This window comes from Lithobates pipiens, unplaced genomic scaffold (assembly GCF_037356315.1).
Source record: "Lithobates pipiens isolate NorthernLeopardFrog02 unplaced genomic scaffold, aLitPip1_a1.2 Scaffold_16, whole genome shotgun sequence".
Classification (NCBI taxonomy): Eukaryota; Metazoa; Chordata; class Amphibia; order Anura; family Ranidae; genus Lithobates; species Lithobates pipiens.
Window position 1 is genome coordinate 193,420,021 of NW_027507748.1, and position 25,482 is coordinate 193,445,502.

The 25,482-nt window shown below is 44.5% G+C and overlaps 1 protein-coding gene across 2 annotated transcripts in view; it reads right to left on the bottom strand.

Moving 5' to 3' along the window:
• SRPX (sushi repeat containing protein X-linked) overlaps positions 1–23,514 on the bottom strand; it is a 130,322-nt gene extending 106,808 nt beyond the window's left edge. For both annotated transcript variants that reach the window (XM_077480862.1, XM_077480861.1), the window contains exon 1: positions 23,330–23,514. In XM_077480862.1, the coding sequence (XP_077336988.1) occupies positions 23,330–23,402 (73 nt within the window). In that variant the 5' untranslated portion in view covers positions 23,403–23,514. The remainder of the gene's footprint in view (positions 1–23,329) is intronic.
• Between the last annotated feature and the right edge of the window lie 1,968 nt (positions 23,515–25,482).

Genomic DNA, 25,482 nt, shown 5'->3' on the forward strand with positions numbered 1-25,482 from the left:
CAGTGCCCACCATTGCCCACCAGTGGCAGCAATCAGTGCCCACCCCTGCCTACAAGTGTCACCAATCAGTGCCCATTAACAATGCCAGTCAGTGCCGACTATCAGTGCTGCCCATCAATGCCCATCACCGCTGTCGATCAATTCCCATCAGTATCAGTATCTGGGGGCTCCTTTGTTAAAGAGGGCTTCCAGATTCTGATAAGACCCCCACAAACACCGTGCAAGGGTTGTGGGGATGAGGCCCTTGTCCCCATCAACATGGAGGCAAGGTGCTTTGGGGGGACTCCAAAGCACTCTCCCCATGTTGAGGGCATGTGGCCTGGTATGGTTCAAGAGGGGGGGCTTGCACGTCCCCTCCCTTTCCTGACCTGCCAGGTTGCGTGCTCAGATAAGGGTCTTGTATGGAATTTTGGTCGGCCCCACGCCATTTTAAAAAAAAATTGGCATGTAGTTCCTGGGAACTGACAATTCATTACAGTTGTGAGCAATTTTAAATACAAAATTTTTCTTTAGAAATGTAATTTTGCTGTGGTACAGTAATAAACACGGGAAAGATGTGCTACTTTACAGGGATACTATAGACACCCCCCAGGCCCAATATTTAAAGGAATTTTGAATTTTTATTGTTTCATTTTAAGCATTATTAAAATCACTGCTCCTGAAAAACATTTTTTCCAATTGATACATGTCCCCTGGGGCAGGACCCAGGTCCCCATACACTTTTTATGGCAAAGAACTTGCATATAAGCAGTGAGAACTTTGGATTTTGCAGGCTCAAGCCCCATTGACTTCCACTATTCCCCCATATGTGATATGACAGGCATGTTTGTCTGCAATAGCACTGCTTTCTATTTGCATTAGCACCCAGTTTCTGAGAGTTGAAGCCTTAATTGGCCTTAGTTGGGCGCTATTTTCTGGGACTGCAGGATCATTTTTTGGCGCTATAGTAAATGACCCCCAATATGTATTGATGAAAGCAGCACAGGACTTAATTCGGGATCAAACTCAAAAACTATTTGCATACACATGAATGAAAGGTAGGTGAGCAATATCCCCTGTGCTATCCATGTGTGATTTTAGCAATGATGTTCTCACTTGGAAGTAATGGAATTTATTATTCAGCGTTGAAAACAGGGTACAGATCCAAATAAAATGTGGTAAAGTGGTTATGATGTTGGGCTTGAGCATACAGACTTGTGGCTTGAATTTTGTCTCGGCGCTTACATTTTGGCTGATATGGAAGGAACTGTTCTTTGCTTCTCTTTAACAGCTTATAAAATACTGTAAATAACTTAAAAAGTATATCCCCAAGTTGTTTTATTGAGAATTTTTCTTTTGGGAACCACTAATGGAACTATGCAATCCCTCTAATGATATCATGCTAAATTTTTAAAACTTAAATATGCTGTGCCATGGATTTCAGAGCCTTAAAATGTTCTTTTCCATTTAAATTATCGTATGTGTCAATGTGATACATATGACTATTTTCCGAGAAACTTGCTCTCCATAAAATACTTGACCTATGAGCTGACAGTCTGGCCCTAAGGCCGCGTACACACGGGCGGACTGTTCGCCCAACTTTGTCCGCTGAACAGTGTTTCAGCGGACAGTCCGCTCGTGTGTGGGCTTCAGCGGACAGTTTCAGCGGATAGTCTGACGAACAAAGTTTTTCGGAATTCCCGTAAGACAGTCCGCTGAAACTTGGTTTGAGCGGACAGTCCGCTCGTGTGTAGGCTTGTTCGTCAAACTAAGTTCCGCGCATGCTCAGAAAGGATTTACACGCCGAAGGTTGCATTGCAGTGTATAGGAAGTCGTTTTTTCTAGTCCCGTCGTACGTGCCGTTCACGTCATCGCGCACGCTTTCAGCGGACTGTTCGTTCATCGTGTGTGGTCAAGTCCGCTCATGCAAATTTTGAGCGGACTGTTTGTCAGATTGTTTGACAAACTAAGTTGGGCGAACAGTCCGCCCGTGTGTACGCGGCCTTAGTGTCTAGTTTACCATTTTGTTTCTGTGTGACATTTTTGACTCCTTCAGCTAAAACATTGAATAAATTAAAAATTTCTGTAGCACTACCCCCAAAGGATCTGCTGTACTTCGGGACTATTCCCCCTTTACAGCCCCCATGACCAGGCAAAAGGAATTCTACACACTCTCTCTTAAAAACCAGTCAACGTAATTTGATTCACATGTTTAGGGAACGTAGAATTTGGATGGGGTTCAGGGATACATGAGATTCCCAGAACTGAAGCAATTACAAACTTCAAACAGTTGAGGACCTGCTAAGGTCTCTGCCTGCTATAATCCAAACTGAGCTGTGTTGCACAACAGTGGGAGTAATGGTGCAGCTGAAACAGGGAATAAAATTCCCCCCAAAAATGGTGAACACGTGGCACCTGGCTGCTTTAAGCCTAAAGTTAGAGGTGTTAAGATGCAACAGGGTGTCTTGCACTGCAGTTAAGCTACTGCTGGTCCTGAACACGTGAGGTATTGCATTTCACTGTCCTCTCTTTCCTTTGGATGTGATGGCTAGTTTGTACTTACTCAGACCCTTTAGGTAGCTCCTAAACTCCAGAAGGTTGCTGTGTTGGCTTTCTTGCTGAACAAGCTGCTTGTGGCTTGGCTTGAAGTCTGCAGTTAGGCCTAGCTAAGACTGTAGCTAAATAATGTCCTGGAGCTTCCTTCCTCTCTCACTCCTTGTGCTTATTCTCTTCTGCCCAACAGGGCAGAGCCCCCAGCACAGGGGTCACCTCCAGATTGCTGGACCCTGCACTCTGTTCCCAGATTGCCAGGCTTCAGAATATTTATAAGCTGCTTCCTCACCTTCCCAGGGATTGGTGGAAGGTCAATGAATATTCAGGCTGCAGCCTCTGCCCACTATGTTCTGGAAACGTCAGAGAGTTCCAGAAGACAGGAGGAGGAAACAGAGCCACAGCATGTGAAGCACTGCTCAGTCTCCTAAACATACAGCAAATAACACATGCTCCCCTGCCTACAGGGGAGCCAAACAAAATGTATCTACTACATCTTCAAGGGTGCTACATGTCAGACAAGGAAGGAGGACAGTCTGAAGCAGAACAGTATTACAGTGCTTGTAAATGATAAGTCACCCACCATTTTCAGCCGGACTGGGCAAAGACAGACAATTAAAAAATTTTTTAAAGAAGAGGTCAGCAATAACCATGGACTTTGACAAAAGAACTTGTTATGGGGTTGATATGGCACTATGGCAAACATAACCTCAGGCGGTATGTCCCAATTTGTTTAACCCATGTTAATCCTCTCCCACCATTTGCCAATACATCAGTTAGTAGTGTTTGATCCATCATAAATATAGTGAAATGCAGGTGGCATGTAGGCTTATAAAAATTGTTTACGAATGGCATGAAAATTCAGTTCATGACGTTTTTTATATAAATAGCCCCATAGGGTTTTTATATTGTCAGATCTCAATTTTAATTAGATTTTATTTTCTGTATAAACCCATTAATAGCCCCATAGGCTAATTTACAAAAAGTGGAGTAAAGAAAACAAAAACCAAAGAGAAGTAGTTGCACAGGTTTCTTCTTTTAAATTGAGTGTGACAGGCTGATTAGGGTAGCTACACCGTTTTTTGTAAATCAGCTTCTGTGCGTTTTAGCCTTGCATTTTCCCCTCCATCATGGAGGGTTAATAATCTTTTTTTGCTTGACATTGCATTTAGCTCATACTACGCACACCATGTTTATAGATTAATTTGATTGTGAATGCATGTGTGCACACTACTGCATTTAAAAATAAACTCCAGCAAATCTAAGGAAAAAAAAAACACAATTTAATCCATGTGCATACAGTTAAAATAACTCAATGTATTTTTACTGCTAGCATTATAATCAGAATAGGTTCTGGCATTAGTCTCCTGTAATCCTACACACATGTAGAGCTTTATCAAAATGTGCTCTGCCAATAAATTATCCATGTTTTGTCAGTAAAAAATGCTGTAGAAGGTTGGCAACCCTGCTGTCCATCAATAGTGACACATGCTTGCAAACTGGAATGGAGAGCAGACAGATAAGCTGGCCACAGACATGGCGATTCCCCCATCAACACAGTCAGTGTTGATGGAATCCCTCCCACGGAGCTATTGTGTTCTTCCGGTAGTGAAGCAGGCGGAGCCATCCTGGTCGGTAGAACACACAGTGATTATTGCTAGCGGCTATAGCCATTGGCAATAATCGCATAAAAAATATGATAGGTTGATCGATCAGCTTGGGTACAGTCAGCTTACCCCTACATGGTTCGAATCTCAGCCAGTCTCTGCTGAACCGGCAGAGATTCGAATCATCTATGGTGGTCTATAACCTTATGAGTGTGCTGCTGCTTCTTTTTTCACTCACAGTCTGGGACAGGTCATTGACCAGGCTGTATTGCTTAAAGTGTATCTGAATACAAGAACAACAAATTTATAGTTTGCAGTTTACCAATCCTTGGATATGGTAACTAAATGTGGTTTCTTTTTTTTTGGTTTCTTTCCTTTGTTTTCACCTGATGGTCATACCTGTAACACACTTCTTGTCCAAGGTTTACACACTTACTTACTGTACTATATATCTATGGATGAGGAGCACTGTTACCATAGAACAGGAAGTGTTTTAGGACTACATCATCTTCATAACATAGGAGATGAGTTTAACTGGGCAGGGCTGGAAACTATACATGTGCACAGGAACCTACAAGTTTACAAGATTTCTGGTAGGATCAAGAGGTATCGTTGCACTTTTCAAACGGATATTACAAAACACTTTCAATTGTATATTTAATGGACCAAAAGGAAGCAAATAAGAGTTCATTGTTAAGGTTTACATACAACTTAACTGAAATGCTGTCTGCACAGATGTCCAGAATCTGTCAGGACCCAGATAAGAGGACTGGTTAAACAATCATTTGGCAGACATTTGACAAAAAAATAATATATACTGTATGTATTTTAATCATGGATTTAACTGTTTGCCTGGGTCTTAACTTTAACTCCAGCTAAACCCACTGTGTCGAAAATGAGCAGCATGTACTGTAGGTGCATTAAGAGCTTTGGAAAATCAGTAATGTACACTGCACCTGCATTTACAGTATCACTAAAATCACCTATGGTAAGCACCTTCTGCAAATTCAATTTAATTGCCAGTGTGCAGAAAAAAAAAAATCTTCTTTGTCCTTAAAACCATGTTCTAAATGCCAGCATGCATCAAAGGCTCTTGATTGGTTATTAGTGGACATGTGATGCTCAGAGTTTAAGGCGTTTTATACAAAAAATGTTAAGAGATCAGTCTGCCCAAATATGATATTGGGTTATTAAAGCTCTAGAATTTGGGTTACAAGATGTCCCTGGTTTCAGAAGACAGTACCTGATTTTAGGGGGCCATCTCAGGAAAAAAAATGTCCCTGATTTTGTCCCCAGTTGAAAGAATGCGTCTCTGATTTCTTTCCGGCTTTAATAATAGTGTCCCCGGGCTGGCTGGTGCAGGAAAATCTATATTAACAAAATGTATGATTGGCCTGGAGCATGTAGGGGAGGGTTGTGTCTTCTCCCAGTTGTGTCCAGGGTTACTGATGATGTCACATGCTGATATCACATGGTCTACCTGATCCCTCCCCTCTGGCATGTGTAGACTTTTTTGCGTAAGGTAAGGATATAGATTCGTTGCTGTCCTGCTTTTCTTTGTGATGTGACCTGCAGTGCACATCTGGGCCTGGAGCTGGTAAGTCAACACTAAACTAGGGTACAGGGTCAGAACAAGAGGATGGGTGGGCATTCAGGAAGAGCAGCTGCCCCAAGTACAGTGTTTTAATGTGGTGGAAGGGGAGAGGGGGCCATGTGGTGTAGCAGTAGGCACCAATGGCACTTTGGGACATTACTATACTGAACTAGATTGTAAGTGAAGAGCCCACTCTTGGCAGCCACTTCTAAATGCAGCCATGAGCATGTTGGTGATTGCCTGTGCAGAGAGAGGCAGGGAGGTACTGGAGAGGTGACATGCTCCATCTGATGCCTCAGACTCCTCTCCATTCTGAAAGCATATGGTGCCTTCTAAAGGTACCAGGTGCTACCACAAAAGATGAGGGGAGGGAACTCACCAGTAGATGATGGACTGTGGACACTCAACAGCAAAGCAATGCCAAGGTCTAGTGAGTACAATTTAGGGAGCATGTGCTGGAAGTGTTTTTTCCATGGGGGGGGGGGGGATTGTATTGGTTGGAGGGTGGGATTTCTGTTTGGGAGGCACTTTGTGCTTTACTTGGTGTTGTCCTCTACAATTGTGCACTTGTGTGTGTTATGAACTCTTGGCCCAAAGCAGTGTAGATTTAAGTATTATGAATCCATATCCCTTTAGGATTCTCCCATTCTTAGCATAATTTAGCCACAGCCAACATTTGGTGGTGATATTATCCCTGCCCCTGCTCTGCCTATGACCCACCCCTAATAAAAGTGCCCATGGTCAGTAGGGTGTCTCTGGATTTCATTTTGAAAATCTAGTTCCCTAACTCTATGCAGATATAACAGATATACATTAATGCAGATATGTAATCATTAATACATCATTAAATTTATTTTTTTAAAGTGGTTGTTAAGCCACTCTATTGTTTTCATGCAATCCTATGTGTATGTGATTTATTAAAAAATGCTGTTCTATACCTTTCTGTCACTATCTCACAGGCGGGGGGGGGGGGGGGGGGGGAGAACAGTGGACAGCTGCGGGTGAAGGAGGTACGTAAACTGACCACGGTGTCTGGGCTCAGCAGCTATGATAAACTGTGGTCAGTTTAGAGGGGGGAGACAGAACCATGCAGGATCAGCCAGTTATTTCAGGTGATAGAGGGCGTAACAAACACTTTAATACAAGCAGTGAAAGTACCTGAATGTGACCTGGTGTCAACCTCTTGCAAGTCTAATGTACAGGAGGGCTGGAGTGTGAGAAGTAGCACAAGGAGACAATCAGTTCATATGCTGACAAGAAGTATGCTAATAAGATGAGAAAACTAAGTGACAAAGAGATAAGCTCATCATTTGAGTCCAGGACAGCATGGGCTTAGATGAAGTGGGTTAAATTATGCAGACCATCAGACTAAGGACATCTAGTCAGCCATAAATAATAACATATTTTTCACTCCAGGAGTATATAATGAGTTTGGAAATTATAGAGAAATGCTTAAATAATGTATTACAATTTAACTGAACCCATTCAATTTTAGTCGTCTAAAATGTATTGGAGGTTCTAGTCAACTAAAATAGGACTAAAACTAAAATGGCATTTTAGTCAAAAGACTAAGACTAAAACTAAATCAAAATTTGCTGCCAAAATTAACACTGCACCTGGTAGCAGAAAAATATACTATGGGGGACATCTTGGGATTGAAGGTGAATATAGCATATAGCATATAAAATTTAATGGACTATTCATTTTGATCTTATTATTTTTGGCTGGAGGTCCGCTTTAAGTAGAGTTTGGTTTACTGATTAAATAGCTGGGTTTCGATATCTTAAATCTTGGATACCCCAATAACCAAATCATACTGCCATAGTGGTAGTCTTACCACCCACCTTAGTAAATTCAACCTCTGCCTGCTGCATATTATAATATAAAGAAAATAATTCAACAGCGAGAGTAGCACCCTCCTCATAACGGCACTGGATTTGTACAAAGATCTCACCACCACAGAAACCATCATTACAGAGATATCACATCATATTCAAAGCAGACATTTCTCAAAGGAAGAACCTTTACGATGGAATCAATACAAACAAATATATTTATTTTTTTACTTTTTTTTGTCTTTTACAATTCCTGTTCCATAACACATTCTGGAAACTCTTTAATACATAATAATCTTGCCAAAATACGTTTGTCAAGGTAAAATGGACTGCCAAATTGAAGTTTAGACTAAAATACAATAGTAAAGCTGTGTTAATATGCTACATGCGCCAAAAAAAAAATTGAAACCATTCTCTGCACAATCGCTGTGCATAAAAGACAAGAGCTTAGTTGACTTAAAGCGCTCATTGTTTGTACAAAATGGTCAGTAGTGATAACCACACATTCGCTGCCTCTCGAAATGACTCACGGATGATATTGCAGTTAAATTTATTAACAGACAATGTTGCTAATTTATTTCATACTCCTTACATCACAATCAAAATGTATTGTATTTCATATCAGACTGAATTAAGCAGGACCCACCAAAGGATCAAGTATAAATTATACAAATTGTACAGTATATTGTACACTGTACTCCACGAACATGGAATAATCAGAAATGGCAGTCTTTAATTTATGATGCCATTAAACTACACCTGTAAAGTTACTTTCTTTCTCTCCTACAGTACTGGTCATCACAATCATTTTCAGGTTTATTAATATCACATGGAAACTGCAAATTCTTTACAACAGGTACTGCGCCCAACATTGTAGGTCCAGGAATTCTGTTGGCATGTAATAGGCAACCATGGCCTGATTGAGAAAAAGGCTGTGGCATAAAAAACACACCAGGCAACATTTATGAATATAATCCAACTTAAAGTGATACTTACTCAATTTTCCACTTTTACAATTCAAAGAAGAATTCTGGGTATTGATATTTTAGGCTTACTTACATTGGTCCAGCTTGGACCACACCTGGCCTTGACACTACTGCCCCACCTCATGCAACCAATGACCGCTTTGCTTTTATTCAGAAAATGCAAAGCATTCTTAAATGGCGTCCGTGCCTAGTGGCAGAGTTCCTGTGTTCAGAATGCAGCAGGGCGGCTGCTTGTAATGGGACTAGGAAGCAAGTGGAGATCACCGGAGTAGCGGTGTCTACTTCTGTGATTCCCATCTTCCATGGGCATTGGCCAGGTATAGTATAGGAATACTTACAATGGTCGAAGCTGGATGTTACTACATAAAAAATGTCCATACCTGTAATCCATCTTTAAAATCTTGCTTAGGAGCAGGCACCACAGGGTACCTACTTCTGGGTGGGTGCAACCTGATGCGGTGGCAATAATGCACACTAATGCCGCTTAAACACGATTGGATTTTCTGACGGGAAATGTTGGATGTGAGCTTGTTGGAGGTAAGTCCGATTGTGTGTATGCTCCATCGGACATTTGTTGTCGGATTTTCCTCCAACAAATGCTGGCTAGTAAGTTCTCAAATTTTCCGCCAACAAATGTGTGTTGTCGGACTTTCCGATCGTGTGTACACAAGTCCATCAAACAAAAGTCCACGTATGCTCAGGATTAGTGATGGACGAACTTCCGACGGGACGTTTCGCGAACGCGAAACGCGAACGGACACAAACGTTCGCGAAAACGACCGTTCGCCGCGGGCTCCATTGACTTCAATGGGAGGCGAATTTCGCAAACCTTTAGGTCGAATTTGCGGCCACGGGGTAATTATTAGGGGGTAGCACGTAGTCCCACCACCTGGACAATAGCATAATACATGTATGAGGTGAATTTGGGATCGATAACTACAAGCATTTTTTTTTTATTTGGGAAATTGTTCTGACAATTCAGGACTATGGAGCTAATGAAGGCAATGGAGGAGAGGGAAGGTCAGGGACCAGGGTAGGCAAACAAGAGGGTGCAGGAGATACAGAGCACTGACAGCAGCACCGTAATACAGAGCACTGACATCAGCACCATGACATACAGCGCTGACAGCAGCTCCGTGACATACAGCGCTGACAGCAGCTCCGTGACATACAGCGCTGACAGCAGCTCCGTGACATACAGCGCTGACAGCAGCTCCGTGACATACAGCGCTGACAGCAGCTCCGTGACATACAGCGCTGACAGCAGCACCGTGACATACAGCGCTGACAGCAGCTCCGTGACATACAGCGCTGACAGCAGCTCCGTGACATACAGCGCTGACAGCAGCTCCGTGACATACAGCACTGACAGCAGCTCCGTGACATACAGCGCTGACAGCAGCTCCGTGACATACAGCGCTGACAGCAGCACCGTGACATACAGCGCTGACAGCAGCTCCGTGACATACAGCGCTGACAGCAGCTCCGTGACATACAGCGCTGACAGCAGCTCCGTGACATACAGCGCTGACAGCAGCTCCGTGACATACAGCGCTGACAGCAGCTCCGTGACATACAGCGCTGACAGCAGCTCCGTGACATACAGCGCTGACAGCAGCACCGTAAGCAGCCCCAGGAGGAAGTCAGCACAGCACAGGGATGGTGTGATCCCCTCATAATAAGAACCCCCAGGAGGAAGTCAGCACAGCACAGGGATGGTGGGAGCCCCTCATAATAAGAACACCCAGGAGGAAGTCAGCACAGCACAGGGATGGTGGGAACCCCTCATAATAAGCAGCCCCAGTAGAAATATGACACCGCTCAACCTCTTCAAAGAGGAGGGTAGGGGCATATAGTACGGTGTGCTTTTTTGGGTCAGGGAAGTGAGCCAAATGAATTAAGAAGGTCTGTGTGCTTGATTCCAAAAATTGTTTATAGACATATACATGGTCTACTGATCACATGTGTTGAATTCCTCCGAGATCCATGCCTCATTCATTTTTAGAAATGTGAGGTAGTTAACACTGTGGTGAGCTAGGCGAGTACGCTTATCGGTCACAATCCCCCCTGCTGCGCTGAACGTCCTTTCGGACAGGACACTGGATGAGGGGCAAGCCAACAGTTCGATTGCAAATTGGGCAAGCTCTGGCCAGAGGTCAAGCCTGCCCACCCAGTAGTCTAGGGGTTCATCACTCCTCAGAGCGTCCACATCGGCCGTTAACCCAATGTAGTCGGACACCTGACGGTCTAGGCGTTCCCTGATGCTGGATCCGGATGACACCTGTCGATGGGTCGGCTGAAAGAATGACCTCATATCCGAAGTCACCAACACATCTTCAAACCGGCCTCTTCTTGCAGGCGCTGTTGGATTGGTACCCGCAAATCCTTCTCTGGGAGTGGGAATTGCTCCTCTGCCAGCGCACGCAAAAGCAGAATGCAGCATTTCTCGAAGCAAGGCCTGGAAGTGCTGCATTCTGACAGCCCTCTGCGACGGCGGTAACATTTCCGCCATTTTGTGTTTGTACCGGGGGTCTAAGTACGTTGCCACCCAGTACTGGTCCTTGACCCTCATGCTTTTTATACGGGGGTCCCTATTAAAACACTGGAGCATGAAGGCCCCCATTTGCACTAAAGTGGAAGCGGTGTGGTGGCCTGGCTCCTGCTCATCATCCAGGATAATGTCGTCCTCTTCATTCTCCTCTCCCCATCCTCGCACAACAGGGATCCCAGAAAGGTTTAAAGCATGCTCTTCTTGCTCCTGCTCATCCGCCCCGGCACCATCCTCCTCTGACTCCTCATCAGACTCCTGTTGTTGACTTGTCTCAGATAGAGTAGCCCCCCCTGGGAATTCATCCAGCATTGCGACTTCCTCATCTTCCCGCTCCTGCTCCTCCACAGCCTGATCAATGACACGACGCAATGCACGCTCCAGAAAGAAGGCATAAGGTACCATGTCACTGATGGCGCCATGGCTGCGACTGACCAGTTTGGTGATCTCCTCAAATGGCCGCAGAAGTCTGCATGTGTCGCGCATGAGCAGCCACTGGCGCGGTGAAAAAAAACCCAGCTCCCCAGAACCGTTTCTTTCGCAGAGTTCATACAGGTAGACGTTAACTGCACGTTTCTGCTGGAGCAGCCTATCAAGCATATAGAAGGTTGAGTTCCATCGCGTCGGGCAATCGCAAATAAGACGTCTGACCGGCAGATGGTGTCGCCGCTGAATGTCAGCAAGGCGAGCCATGGCCGTGTAAGATCTTCTGAAATGGGCCGAGATTTTCCTTGCCTGCCGCAAGATGTCCTGGACCCCAGGGTATTTGACAAGGAATCGCTGCACGACCAAGTTTAAGACGTGTGCCATGCACGGCACGTGCGTGATTTTGCCCTGTTTCAATGCGCTAAGCAGATTGGCACCGTTGTCACACACCACTTTACCAACTGTCAAATTGAGCGGTGTTAGCCACTCATCTGCCTGTGAACGCAAAGCTGAAAGGAGTGCCGGGCCAGTGTGGCTCTTTGCTTCCAGGCACAACAGACGCAGCACGGCATGGCAACGTCTCACCTGGCATGTGGAATAGGTTCTGGGGAGCTTGGGCGGTGCAGTGGAAGAGACGCTAGCAGCGGAAAAGGAGGAGGCAGCTGAGGAGGAGAGGGAGGAGGATGGAGTAGGAGGAGGAGAAGAAGAGTCAGGCCTGCATGCAATCCGTGGCGGTAAAACCAAATCTACACGGGTGCCACGGGTTACATGCTTGACGGCCGTCAGAAGGTTCACCCAGTGGGCAGTAAAACTGATATACCTTCCCTGCCCGTGTTTGCTAGACCACGTGTCTGTGGTCAGATGTATCTTGGCACCGACACTGTGTGCCAGAGATACATTCACTTGCCGCTGAACATGGCCATATAGCTCTGGGATGCCCTTCTCTGAGAAATACTTCCTTCCTGGGACCTTCCATTGTGGTGTTCCAATGGCCACAAATTTGCGAAAGGCCTCCGAGTCCACCAGTTTATATGGCAGTAGTTGGCGGGCTATGAGTTCTGACAAGCCAGCCGCCAACCGTTGGGCAAGAGGGTTATCCGGCGTCATCATTTTTTTACGCTCAAACATTAGGCCCACGGAAGCCTGCCTTTTTGCAGAAAAATGTGAGCTTGGCGTGATGGAAGGTGGAGTGGAGGACAATTGTGAGGAGAGAGGAGAAGGAGAAGTAGAAGACGAGGCTGGACGGTGAGAGCCTGCAGTGTGGCTTTGTGTGTTCCGTTGCTCCCACTGGGCTCGGTGATGGCTGCTCATGTGCCTTCTTAAGGCGGTCGTCCCTAGGTGAGTATTGGGCTTACCGCGACTAACGCGTTGACTGCAAAGATTGCAGATGGCAACGCTATTGTCAGCAGCGGACACGTTAAAAAAAGCCCACACTGCGGAGCCATGTGCCGGTGTCCTGGGAGCGCCAGATGTGACCGTACATGGTCGATGACTCGCTCCTGATACATTTGCAGTCTGCTTTGTCCCTGCTGTGCAATGTAAGTCATTGCTGCTTCTCCTCCCTATCTGCTGGTCCATATCTCCCTCTGAACTCCCCTCCTCTTCCTCTCTTGTGGGCACCCACGTGACATCACTAGACACGTCATCATCAACGTCACCTTCCCCACCGCTATAAGTAGAGTAGGCAGCAACACCGGGGACCAACCTCCTCCTTGGGCTGATCTGGGTACTGGCGTCAGACTGCTGAGTAGCGCTTGTTGCTACCTCCTCTTCCTGATCCAATACCAAGAGTGGCTGCGCATCAGAAATGTCCTCTTGATATGGATCGGAAAATAATTCCAGTGACTCAAGCGGAAGGTATGTGGTGGTGGTGGTGGTGGTCGTGTTGTTGGTGGTAGTGTCTTTGGGGGTGCACATAGCAGAGAGTGAAGAAGAGGGTGCAGATCGAGAGGATGAGGAGGGTGCAGAAGAGTAAGGCTGAGCGAGCCACTCAACCAAGTCTGGTGCATCCTTTAAAGTAATTGAACGCACCTTCTGCAACTTCCCACTTTGGCTCAAGCCTGTTGCTCCTGCCCTACCCCTACCACCCCTGCGGAAGGGCCTGCCTCTTCCTCTGCATGTCATTTTTTAAATGACCCTGTGACAAAACTCTTAGTCCCTATACCGCTGAAGGACTGCTGCAGTATAGGTGAGCGGTCAGCAGTGGTGCACGTCAACCCTATCTATTGTGGACCTATAGCGGTCCTTACAGAACAGCAGACTGTACCGCACTCAAGCCTATGTACCGTAGCACCCTATACCAAGTTACCAGTCCTTATAAGAACTTTTGTGGACCAAGCAGGTTGTGTATTAGTGTTTAGCAGACTGTACGTCAGTCCCTATACCGCTGAAGGACTGCTGCAGTATAGGGCAGCGGTCAGCAGTGGTGCACGTCAACCCTATCTATTGTGGACCGATAGCGGTCCTTACAGAACAGCAGACTGTACCGCACTCAAGCCTATGTACCGTAGCACCCTATACCAAGTTACCAGTCCTTATAAGAACTTTTGTGGACCAAGCAGGTTGTGTATTAGTGTTTAGCAGACTGTACGTCAGTCCCTATACCGCTGAAGGACTGCTGCAGTATAGGGCAGCGGTCAGCAGTGGTGCACGTCAACCCTATCTATTGTGGACCGATAGCGGTCCTTACAGAACAGCAGACTGTATCGCACTCAAGCCTATGTACCGTAGCACCCTATACCAAGTTACCAGTCCTTATAAGAACTTTTGTGGACCAAGCAGGTTGTGTATTAGTGTTTAGCAGACTGTACGTCAGTCCCTATACCGCTGAAGGACTGCTGCAGTATAGGGCAGCGGTCAGCAGTGGTGCACGTCAACCCTATCTATTGTGGACCGATAGCGGTCCTTACAGAACAGCAGACTGTACCGCACTCAAGCCTATGTACCGTAGCACCCTATACCAAGTTACCAGTCCTTATAAGAACTTTTGTGGACCAAGCAGGTTGTGTATTAGTGTTTAGCAGACTGTACGTCAGTCCCTATACCGCTGAAGGACTGCTGCAGTATAGGGCAGCGGTCAGCAGTGGTGCACGTCAACCCTATCTATTGTGGACCGATAGCGGTCCTTACAGAACAGCAGACTGTACCGCACTCAAGCCTATGTACCGTAGCACCCTATACCAAGTTACCAGTCCTTATAAGAACTTTTGTGGAACAAGCAGGTTGTGTGTTAGTGATTAGCAGACTGTACGTCAGTCCCTATACCGCTGAAGGACTGCTGCAGTATAGGGCAGCGGTCAGCAGTAGTGCACGTCAACCCTATGTATTGTGGACCGATAGCGGTCCTTACAGAACAGCAGACTGTAACGCACTCAGGCCTATGTACCGTAGCACCCTATACCAAGTTACCAGTCCTTATAAGAACTTTTGTGGACCAAGCAGGTTGTGTATTAGTGTTTAGCAGACTGTGCGTCAGTCCCTATACCGCTGAAGGACTGCTGCAGTATAGGGCAGCGGTCAGCAGTAGTGCACGTCAACCCTATGTATTGTGGACCGATAGCGGTCCTTACAGAACAGCAGACTGTAACGCACTCAGGCCTATGTACCGTAGCACCCTATACCAAGTTACCAGTCCTTATAAGAACTTTTGTGGACCAAGCAGGTTGTGTATTAGTGTTTAGCAGACTGTGCGTCAGTCCCTATACCGCTGAAGGACTGCTGCAGTATAGGGCAGCGGTCAGCAGTAGTGCACGTCAACCCTATGTATTGTGGACCGATAGCGGTCCTTACAGAACAGCAGACTGTAACGCACTCAGGCCTATGTACCGTAGCACCCTATACCAAGTTACCAGTCCTTATAAGAACTTTTGTGGACCAAGCAGGTTGTGTATTAGTGTTTAGCAGACTGTGCGTCAGTCCCTATACCGCTGAAGGACTGCTGCAGTATAGGGCAGCGGTCAGCAGTAGTGCACGGCAACCCTATGTATTGTGGACCGATAGCGGTCCTTACAGAACAGCAGACTGTAACGCACTCAGGCCTATGTACCGTAGCACCCTATACCAAGTTACCAGTCCTTATAAGAACTTTTGTGGACCAAGCAGGTTGTGTATTAGTGTTTAGCAGACTGTGCGTCAGTCCCTATACCGCTGAAGGACTGCTGCAGTATAGGGCAGCGGTCAGCAGTAGTGCACGTCAACCCTATGTATTGTGGACCGATAGCGGTCCTTACAGAACAGCAGACTGTAACGCACTCAGGCCTATGTACCGTAGCACCCTATACCAAGTTACCAGTCCTTATAAGAACTTTTGTGGACCAAGCAGGTTGTGTATTAGTGTTTAGCAGACTGTGCGTCAGTCCCTATACCGCTGAAGGACTGCTGCAGTATAGGGCAGCGGTCAGCAGTAGTGCACGTCAACCCTATGTATTGTGGACCGATAGCGGTCCTTACAGAACAGCAGACTGTAACGCACTCAGGCCTATGTACCGTAGCACCCTATACCAAGTTACCAGTCCTTATAAGAACTTTTGTGGACCAAGCAGGTTGTGTATTAGTGTTTAGCAGACTGTGCGTCAGTCCCTATACCGCTGAAGGACTGCTGCAGTATAGGGCAGCGGTCAGCAGTAGTGCACGTCAACCCTATGTATTGTGGACCGATAGCGGTCCTTACAGAACAGCAGACTGTAACGCACTCAGGCCTATGTACCGTAGCACCCTATACCAAGTTACCAGTCCTTATAAGAACTTTTGTGGACCAAGCAGGTTGTGTATTAGTGTTTAGCAGACTGTGCGTCAGTCCCTATACCGCTGAAGGACTGCTGCAGTATAGGGCAGCGGTCAGCAGTAGTGCACGTCAACCCTATGTATTGTGGACCGATAGCGGTCCTTACAGAACAGCAGACTGTAACGCACTCAGGCCTATGTACCGTAGCACCCTATACCAAGTTACCAGTCCTTATAAGAACTTTTGTGGACCAAGCAGGTTGTGTATTAGTGTTTAGCAGACTGTGCGTCAGTCCCTATACCGCTGAAGGACTGCTGCAGTATAGGGCAGCGGTCAGCAGTAGTGCACGTCAACCCTATGTATTGTGGACCGATAGCGGTCCTTACAGAACAGCAGACTGTAACGCACTCAGGCCTATGTACCGTAGCACCCTATACCAAGTTACCAGTCCTTATAAGAACTTTTGTGGACCAAGCAGGTTGTGTATTAGTGTTTAGCAGACTGTGCGTCAGTCCCTATACCGCTGAAGGACTGCTGCAGTATAGGGCAGCGGTCAGCAGTAGTGCACGGCAACCCTATGTATTGTGGACCGATAGCGGTCCTTACAGAACAGCAGACTGTACTGCACTCAGGCCTATGTACCGTAGCACCCTATACCAAGTTACCAGTCCTTATAAAAACTTTTGTGGACCAAGCAGGTTGTGTGTTAGTGTTTAGCAGACTGTGCGTCAGTCCCTATACCGCTGAAGGACTGCTGCAGTATAGGGCAGCGGTCAGCAGTAGTGCACGTCAACCCTATGTATTGTGGACCGATAGCGGTCCTTACAGAACAGCAGACTGTAACGCACTCAGGCCTATGTACCGTAGCACCCTATACCAAGTTACCAGTCCTTATAAGAACTTTTGTGGACCAAGCAGGTTGTGTATTAGTGTTTAGCAGACTGTGCGTCAGTCCCTATACCGCTGAAGGACTGCTGCAGTATAGGGCAGCGGTCAGCAGTAGTGCACGGCAACCCTATGTATTGTGGACCGATAGCGGTCCTTACAGAACAGCAGACTGTACCGCACCCAAGCCTATGTACCGTAGCACCCTAGACAGACCAAGTTACCAGTCCTGATAAAGAGCTTTGTGGAACAAGTGAGTTGTGAATGATTAGCAGACTGCAGCAGAAGGGCAGCAGTCAAGTATAATATTCTTTCTATATTTGGAAGAAAGAATATTATACGTGTACAAGCCTATTACCGTACCACTGATACCAGTCCTGAAAAGAACCTTTGTGGAACTAATAGTAACAGCAAGTCTTTAAAATTATCCTCACTGCCTGACACACTGCTTCCTGCCTGTCCCTATACAAATTGGCAAAAAAGAGTAGGCTGGAACGATTAGCTGGAATAGCTCTTTTGTGGACCTGATAGTAACAGCTAATGATGATGATGATGATGATGATGAAGAAAGACTAATCTGGCTGAGCTGTCCCTAAAATAGCAGCATACAGCGCTCTGTCCCTTTATCTAAACTGACAAAAGAAACTCAGGCTGCTGACCTAACACCTATACCAGTCCTGAAAAGAACTTTTGTGTACCAAATAGCTAGCGTTTTCTCTGTCCCTACTCCACACAGGATCCTTTCCCTACAGTGACAGAAGAAAGAATGTAAAATGGCCACCGGATCGGGTGTATTTATAGGTTAGGGGGAATGTCCAAGTGTCCATGAGCTGTCATGTCTCAATTGGTTGTCCTGTAACACATGATAAACGTGTCACGAAAGGTTAAAGTTCTTGTATACATTAAACACGTAAGTCCGCCGGGGCGAACGACGGAAAAAGGCGTTCGAACCCGCGGACGGCGAAAGTCGGAAATTCGCCGCGAAACGACCGCCGGGCGAACCGTTCGGCCATCACTACTCAGGATCAAGTACAAACCGGAAGCACTCGGTCTTGTAAAACTAGCATACGTAAAGGAGACATCACATACGTCTTGTACGTCACTACGTTCGTAATTATCGGTCAACATTTGTGTGACTGTGTGTATGCAAGACAAGTTGGAGCCAGCATCCTTCGAACAAAAATCCACGGTTTTGTTGAAAGTCCGATCGTGTGTACGGGGCATAAGTCCAGGTGCAATCGAGAGAACTTGTGTTTAAAGTAGAGACAAGACAGTTCACAATAGGCCCAGCGGACTAACCAGGAACACTTACGAATGTAGTTGAGCAGGTCTCAGCTGAGCTGACAGCATCTGTCTGGAGGGGCAGAATGTGGCCCTGGTAAAGCTGAACCAATGTAATTACATAGAAAATAGCCATACCTGGAATTCATATTTAAAATCTTGCTTAGGAGCAGACACCACAAGGTACCTGATTGTGGGTGGGTGCAGCGTGATGCAGTGGCATTAATACACACTAAGTCCAGGTGCAATCAATAAAACTTGTATTGAAGTAGAGGCAAAACAGTTTACAACATGCCTGGTGGAAGGAAGCCAAACCCGGAATGCTTACAGATGACAAAAGCATGTAGCAGAGCAGGTCTCAGCCGAGGGCAGAAGGGGGCCTGGCCAATCTGAGCCCAAATGGGGAAATCTCCAGGAATAGAAGTTGATCCCTACGCTTTCCCTACTTGTCTGGAACCTCTCCCTGCAGCTAATGCTGTCCCTGACAGACAGGTGACCTATCCCTACTCTATCTACATGCTAAAACCACATCAAACCCTGGAACCAGGGTCTTAAATAGACTCTGCCTGACCCAAGATGGCCACCAGATTCACACAGGCTTCCCCAGACACCCAAGAAGCCATAGAAGAACCTTGTTCCTCTCCCTCTGCACTGCCACTGTGGTTGAGTGCCACCTGCAGTGGAGAATAAAGACCTGCCTACATGCTATTACATTAATTAGTCAGAAAAGCTTTTATTGTGCTCTTCTCTCATCAAATTCACTTTGTTACTGGGGCCTGACTTTCTCTGACTTTGTGGCAAAGCTCCACCCACTGCCACTCCCCTGTTCTTTGACCAGCCATTAAGACAGTTTAATTAAACATTGTAATGGCAGTTGGCAGGGATTAGCCTCAGGGAAAGTCAAGCCCCATTAATAAAGTGAAACCAAAACAGACAGGGGAAAAGATGAAACTTTTCTAGGCAGTAAAGGCATTAGGGGATCTTGGGATGTCTACGTTACACCCATTACTACGTTGCACACATTACAAAATTTTTGAGTAAAAATATTTATAGTTTGATACCACAAAAAAATCTATTGTGTGGGCCCAGGTGTAAAATTAATATATTGAAGTTGATAGTAAAATACTGCAGTTGATTTACTAAAAGTGTAAAATGTGGTGCATCTCTGCATAGAAATCAGCTTCCAGTTTTTTTTTTTTTTTTTTTTGTCAAAGCTTAATTGAACAAGCTGATGTTAGAAGCTTGGAAAGAAGATGCATCAATGCATGGTAGCTAATCAGCTTATAACATCAAGAAAAAGAACCGCTGCTCCAGGCATATAGAGATAAGGCTGACAGGAGTATCTTGCAGAGTGCTAGCCCCGGCCCCAGCACATTTTGGCTTAAATTTATGACAAAATTTGATTTTATTGGATTTCTTTTCAAATAGAAAAAAGAAAATATAGTTTTTTTTCCAAATTTCCGCTATTTTTGCGCTTATATCGCAAAAAAAAAAAAACGGAGTCGTGAATAAATAACACCAAAATAAAGCTCTATTTGTGCGAAAAAAATGATAACAATTTCATTTGGGTACAGTGTAGCATGACCACGCAATTGTCACTGAAAGAGCGAGAGCGCTGAAAGCTGAAAATTGGGCTGGGAAGGAAGGGGGTGAAAGTGCCCTGTATTGTAGTGGTTAAGTTACCATGCCTGGGGGTCAATGTGTCTATTTATTTTAAATATAGATAAGCTGGAAAGTATGATCTACTTGTATGGTAAAAAACAGTTGTACTTCCAACATGATAATAATGTCAAAGTAACATCAGAAGTTGAGTGGCATTAGCAGATCTTTTGGAAATGATATAAATGGATGAACAGATAGATTCACTGAGTATTTGTATTAATAAATAGCCATGGAAGTTGAGTAATATTAAGAGAAGTTGAGTGGAATTATCAGATCTTTTGAAAATTGTGTGTATGGATGGACTGATGAATGGATGAATGGATAGACAGAGAGATCAACAGAGTATTTGTATTAAGAAATTCCCTTGAAAGTTGAGTGGCATTATCAGATCTTTTGGAAATAATGTGGATGAATGGAAGGACAGATAGACCCACAAAGTATTTGTATTAAAAAAATGCCCATGGACATTGAGTAACTTTATCAGAAGCTGAGTTGCATTATCAAAATCTTTTGAATATTATATAGATGGATGGATGGACTGACAGATCCACAGAGTATTTGTATTAAGAAATGCCCATGGAAGTTGAGTAGCATTATGAAAAGTTGAGTGGCATTATCATATCTCTTGGAAATTATGTGGATGAATGGAAGGACAGATAGATCCACAGAGTACCGTATATACTCGAGTATAAGCCGAGATTTTCAGCCTCTTTTTTGAGGCTGAAAGTGCCCCCCTCGGCTTATACTCGAGTCATCGCTGTCTGCCCGCTCGATCAGCGTGTCGAGCAGACAGACAGCGGCCATTCTATTCAAAAGCCGCGCCTCCGGCTCCGCCTTCGCCTGTGATAGGCGGAACACTGAATTTCCCAGCAGCCTGTGTTCCGCCTATCACGGACATCGTATCATCCTCGTACTACGGACGAGGATGATACGACGTCTGTGATAGGCGGAACACAGGCTGCTGGGAAATTCAGTGTTCCGCCTATCACAGGCGAAGGCGGCGGCGCTGCTTTTAAAATTTACAATGGCCGCCGACGAAGAGGGCACGGGACGGAGGCAAGGGAAGGCACGGCACGGGACGGGACGGGACGGGACGGCGGCGGCAAGGCACGGCACGGCACGGCACGACACGGGACGGATGCAAGGAGGCAAGTCACGGCACGGGACGGAGGCAAGGAGGCAAGGCACGGGACGGAGGCTCGGGACAAAGGTAGGCTGGACACACACACACACACACACACACACACACACACACACACACACACACAGACACACACAGGGATGGATGGATGGATGGATGGAGACACACACACACACAGGGATGGATGGATGGATGGAGACACACACACACAGGGATGGATGGATGGATGGATGGAGACACACACACACAGGGATGGATGGATGGATGGACACACACACACACAGGGATGGATGGACGGACACACAGGGATGGACGGACACACAGGGATGGACGGACACACAGGGATGGACGGACACACACACAGGGATGGACAGGCATGTCTCACCCTCGGCTTATACACGAGTCAATAAGTTTGCCAGTTTTTTTGGGGGTAAATTGGGGGCCTCGGCTTATATTCGGGTCGGCCTATACTCGAGTATATACGGTATTTGTATTACAAAACATGCCCGTTGACATTGAGTAACTTTTTTAGAAGCTGAGTTGCATTATCAGATATTTTGGATATTATATAGATGGATGGGTGGACTGACAGATATATCCACAGAGTATTTGTATTAAGAAATGGAAGTAAGTTAGGTAACTTTATCAGAAGCCGGGTGGTATTATCAGACCTTTTTAGAAATGATGTGGATGTATAGATGGATGGATGGACAGATAGATCTACAGAGTATTTGTATTAGGCAATGCCCATGGAAGCTGAGTGGCATTATCAGATCTGGAAATGTAATAGCACCTCTGTTAAACTAAAGCTTATTCTGTAAGACAGTTCAAAGATCAATAATAACTACCTGCCTGGAGTCTGCATATTCTCCCTGTGCATGCATGGCTTTCCTCCGAGTACTCTGGTTTCCTCCCACACTCCAAAGACATGCTGGTAGGTTAACTGGCTTCTGTCTAAATTGGCCCAAGTATATGAATGTGAGTTAGGGACCTCAGAATATAAGCTCCTTGAGGGTAGGGACCGATGTGAATTTACAATGTATAAGTAAGGCACTGCATAAATTGATGGCACTATATAAGTGCCTTAACCCTTTAAAGTCCACATTTTTCAATGAGTTAGCGTGACTCAAAATGTGCTCTATCAAAATGGTGGAGCAGAACGTTAAAGGGTTAAATAATAATAATAGGAAGGCACAAAGTAACCTTTAACAATCACATGTCAAGGCAATAAGAAATGATCTTTATATTGGTAGCCATAAGTTTCAGCTCTTTGGACGCGTCCTAGCTCTCTATACTGCTTTACCAATAGTACAAGCCATATAAGTGGCCAAGAGATAGCAGAAACCTATGAAGATCAATACTGTGTTACAAATATATTTATTTTTAAATAATTTAAATAATTTTTACTTTTTCACACACAAATATACCTCTACCCCTTTAAATGTTATTCTATGTCCGATGACACCAGTTGAGGCATGTAGTTCCATAGCAGGAACTGACAGCACAGTGTTACGTTGCCAGATATCCACAAATGACTGTGAAGTAAGTGCTACCTAAAACATGCCTCACCATGACATTCTCTCACAAAAGCAAACTGACAGACTGCAAAGTAAACCTACTCTAAAGTAAACAAAAGCCCCATACACACTATCAGATTTTCTGCTGATTTTTGTCTTAAGATTTACCAATACCATGTAGTGCAAGATTGCATGCCTGATTGCATACAAATAATTGAAACTCCTAAGGTTTGATCTCGTATTATATGGTTTTGGTAAATCTGAAGGAGTAAAATCAGCAGAAAATCCGATAGCATGTATGGGGCTTTAGTGAAATGAAATGAGAAAGCAGTGTGCTCAAGGATTGAGCTGACCACATAAGCAAAACTTAGAGCAGTCACACATCAAAATACCTACAACTAGAGTAAACGTCTTGAGATAAATTAAATCAAATTTAAAAAAAGCAGCAGAAGTCTTAAAGTTCACCAACTAAACCTTCAGAAGAAGTGAAGTGTTCCGAGCAGTTGGAACAACTTTTCACATCAAATTCTTTCTTTGTAAACCTCCCCAACACAATGCATTTGATTGAATAAGCAATATATCCAGGTAACCCTACCTTCATAGGCACACACCAGGTAGAAGCTCAAGGTGAACAGCCACAGCATGCAACGTAAGGCCCCCATGACCATAAAAACAACTCCTTCTTCAGAAACAGATTAAGTGGCAGAGGAAGCATAGAGAACGAGAGAGGAAAGAATTCTACACAGTCTTAAAGCTTCAGGCTAGAAGCAAGATACCGCAGGTTTTTTTTTTTTTCCCTTGAAGAACTGAATCTCTGCCAGGAAAAAGGGGGGGAGAGAGCTACAATCCCTTATTGGACGTAGCAGATTCCCTACACAACTCTGCTATTTGATTGCATTGCAGAAGTTGTTTCTTAATTCCACTTTTTTTTTTTCTCTTTGTAGAAAAGCAGACATTTTAATTAAAAGACGCCCTTTCTGTTTAGAAATAACTGTAGATGAACCTGGTTTTGAAATGTAAGCTTTTTAACTCATTCGGCATGTTTGCTATGGTCTGATTTTATTAATGGTTGCATTGACAAGGGTTATTTCCTCCAGGCTTCTGGACTAACATAGTCTTCCAAGGATGTTTAGGTTGGAAACAAGCCAGATGAAAAAAACAAAATGCTTTCTCCAGTATATCCCTAATTTTTACATTGCTAGATTATTTTTTTTAATGGGAATCCGTTTTCATTCATTTTATTTACACCTTTAATATTTAGTTTGTAGGCCTCAACCTTGCATAAACTAAATACCTACTGCGTACAAAATATTCATTTCATTTTAAAAAGTTTTTTGTAATTCTAGCAAAAGGAAAAAAAATACTTTTACAACAAACAGAACACATTTTTGTTTTTATTTATATAGTGTGATACAGGTCATGATAAACCTTATTGTTTCAAGTGGTATTAAATCCAAAAACAGCTTACCAATTCTTTGATGTTAGGAAAAAATTTGAATCACGCTACCCATATAATTCCGAATATAAAGAATCAAGGAAAACATATATGAACCACCTATTATTTAAATAATGTGAAAAGAAAATCCTGTGTATATCATTCCAATAAGTGAAAAATTGCAACGACAATTGAAAATTAATAAAAAAATCGATATTAAACTAATTGTTGTGATCCAAAAAATTATGTCCACAAATTATGAATCAAATAAAAAAATACACATAAATGTTTGTGAAAATGGAAAAAAAACACATATAATCTATAAAGTGTGCAAAATAAACTAATTCCAAATCAAAAAAATTCTGAACAATGTGAATAAACACCAGTGCACTGTGAAATAAACGTCCATATAATTGTGAAAAAAGACGTCTTCAAAACTCTATGAACAGGAAGCCGCCTTGAATCCACCACTAACCCAGTGGGAATAAACTCTTACCGAATCACCGTGATCCCCCAGTACAGAGGATCAAGGAATGCAAAAAGTGAATCACAGCTTGGCTCCAAAAGGCAGCAGGCACAATCACGGATTCTTGGCAACCACCTCACGGCCAATCAGACCATCATACGGATATACGTGGTACATAAAAGATAGAAGCGCTCCATATGGTGTAAAACCTTACGAATATTTGTGAAAGTATCACACTTACAATGTTTCAGTTAAAACAGAGCCTGAAGTCTGATGTGCCGGCCGGTACACAAACCCATCCTTCTAAACGAATGGAGCACAAGGTGACGTCAGCGTGTCACTCCACCTTACGTGTTTTGTAATAACTTAGCTCATCCAGCGCAGTTTCTTTTATCCTTTTTTTCCAATTCTTAGATGTGGTGGCTGCATTATTTTTGTTTGTTTTTTTTAGGCTCATTCACTTTTTTTTTATCTGTTAATCCTGCCGGTAAGTCTGTTATTTTTCAGCTTCCTGTAAGAGGCCAAGCTGCCTTGCAAAAGTGTCAATTAGAGCATTGAGACAAACCAGTTAATACTAACAGGGGTTCTTATAATGATCAGCTTTTATTCTTTTGTGTAAAACCTCTATCCCAAAAGGAAAAATAATGTTGCTGTAGCTGCTTAAAAAGTGTTAGCCGGTTTTAATTTGATTTAGTCAATCTGAATCTGCTAGTGCATCTAACACTACCTTCTACCCAAGATCGGCACTACTGCTGTCCAAAGGGGTCTCTGTTGCTAACCCAGTGGAGTCAAGAGACAGGAAGTGTGTTATTGGCCGACTCACCAGGTGAAAATAAAGCCTAAAAAA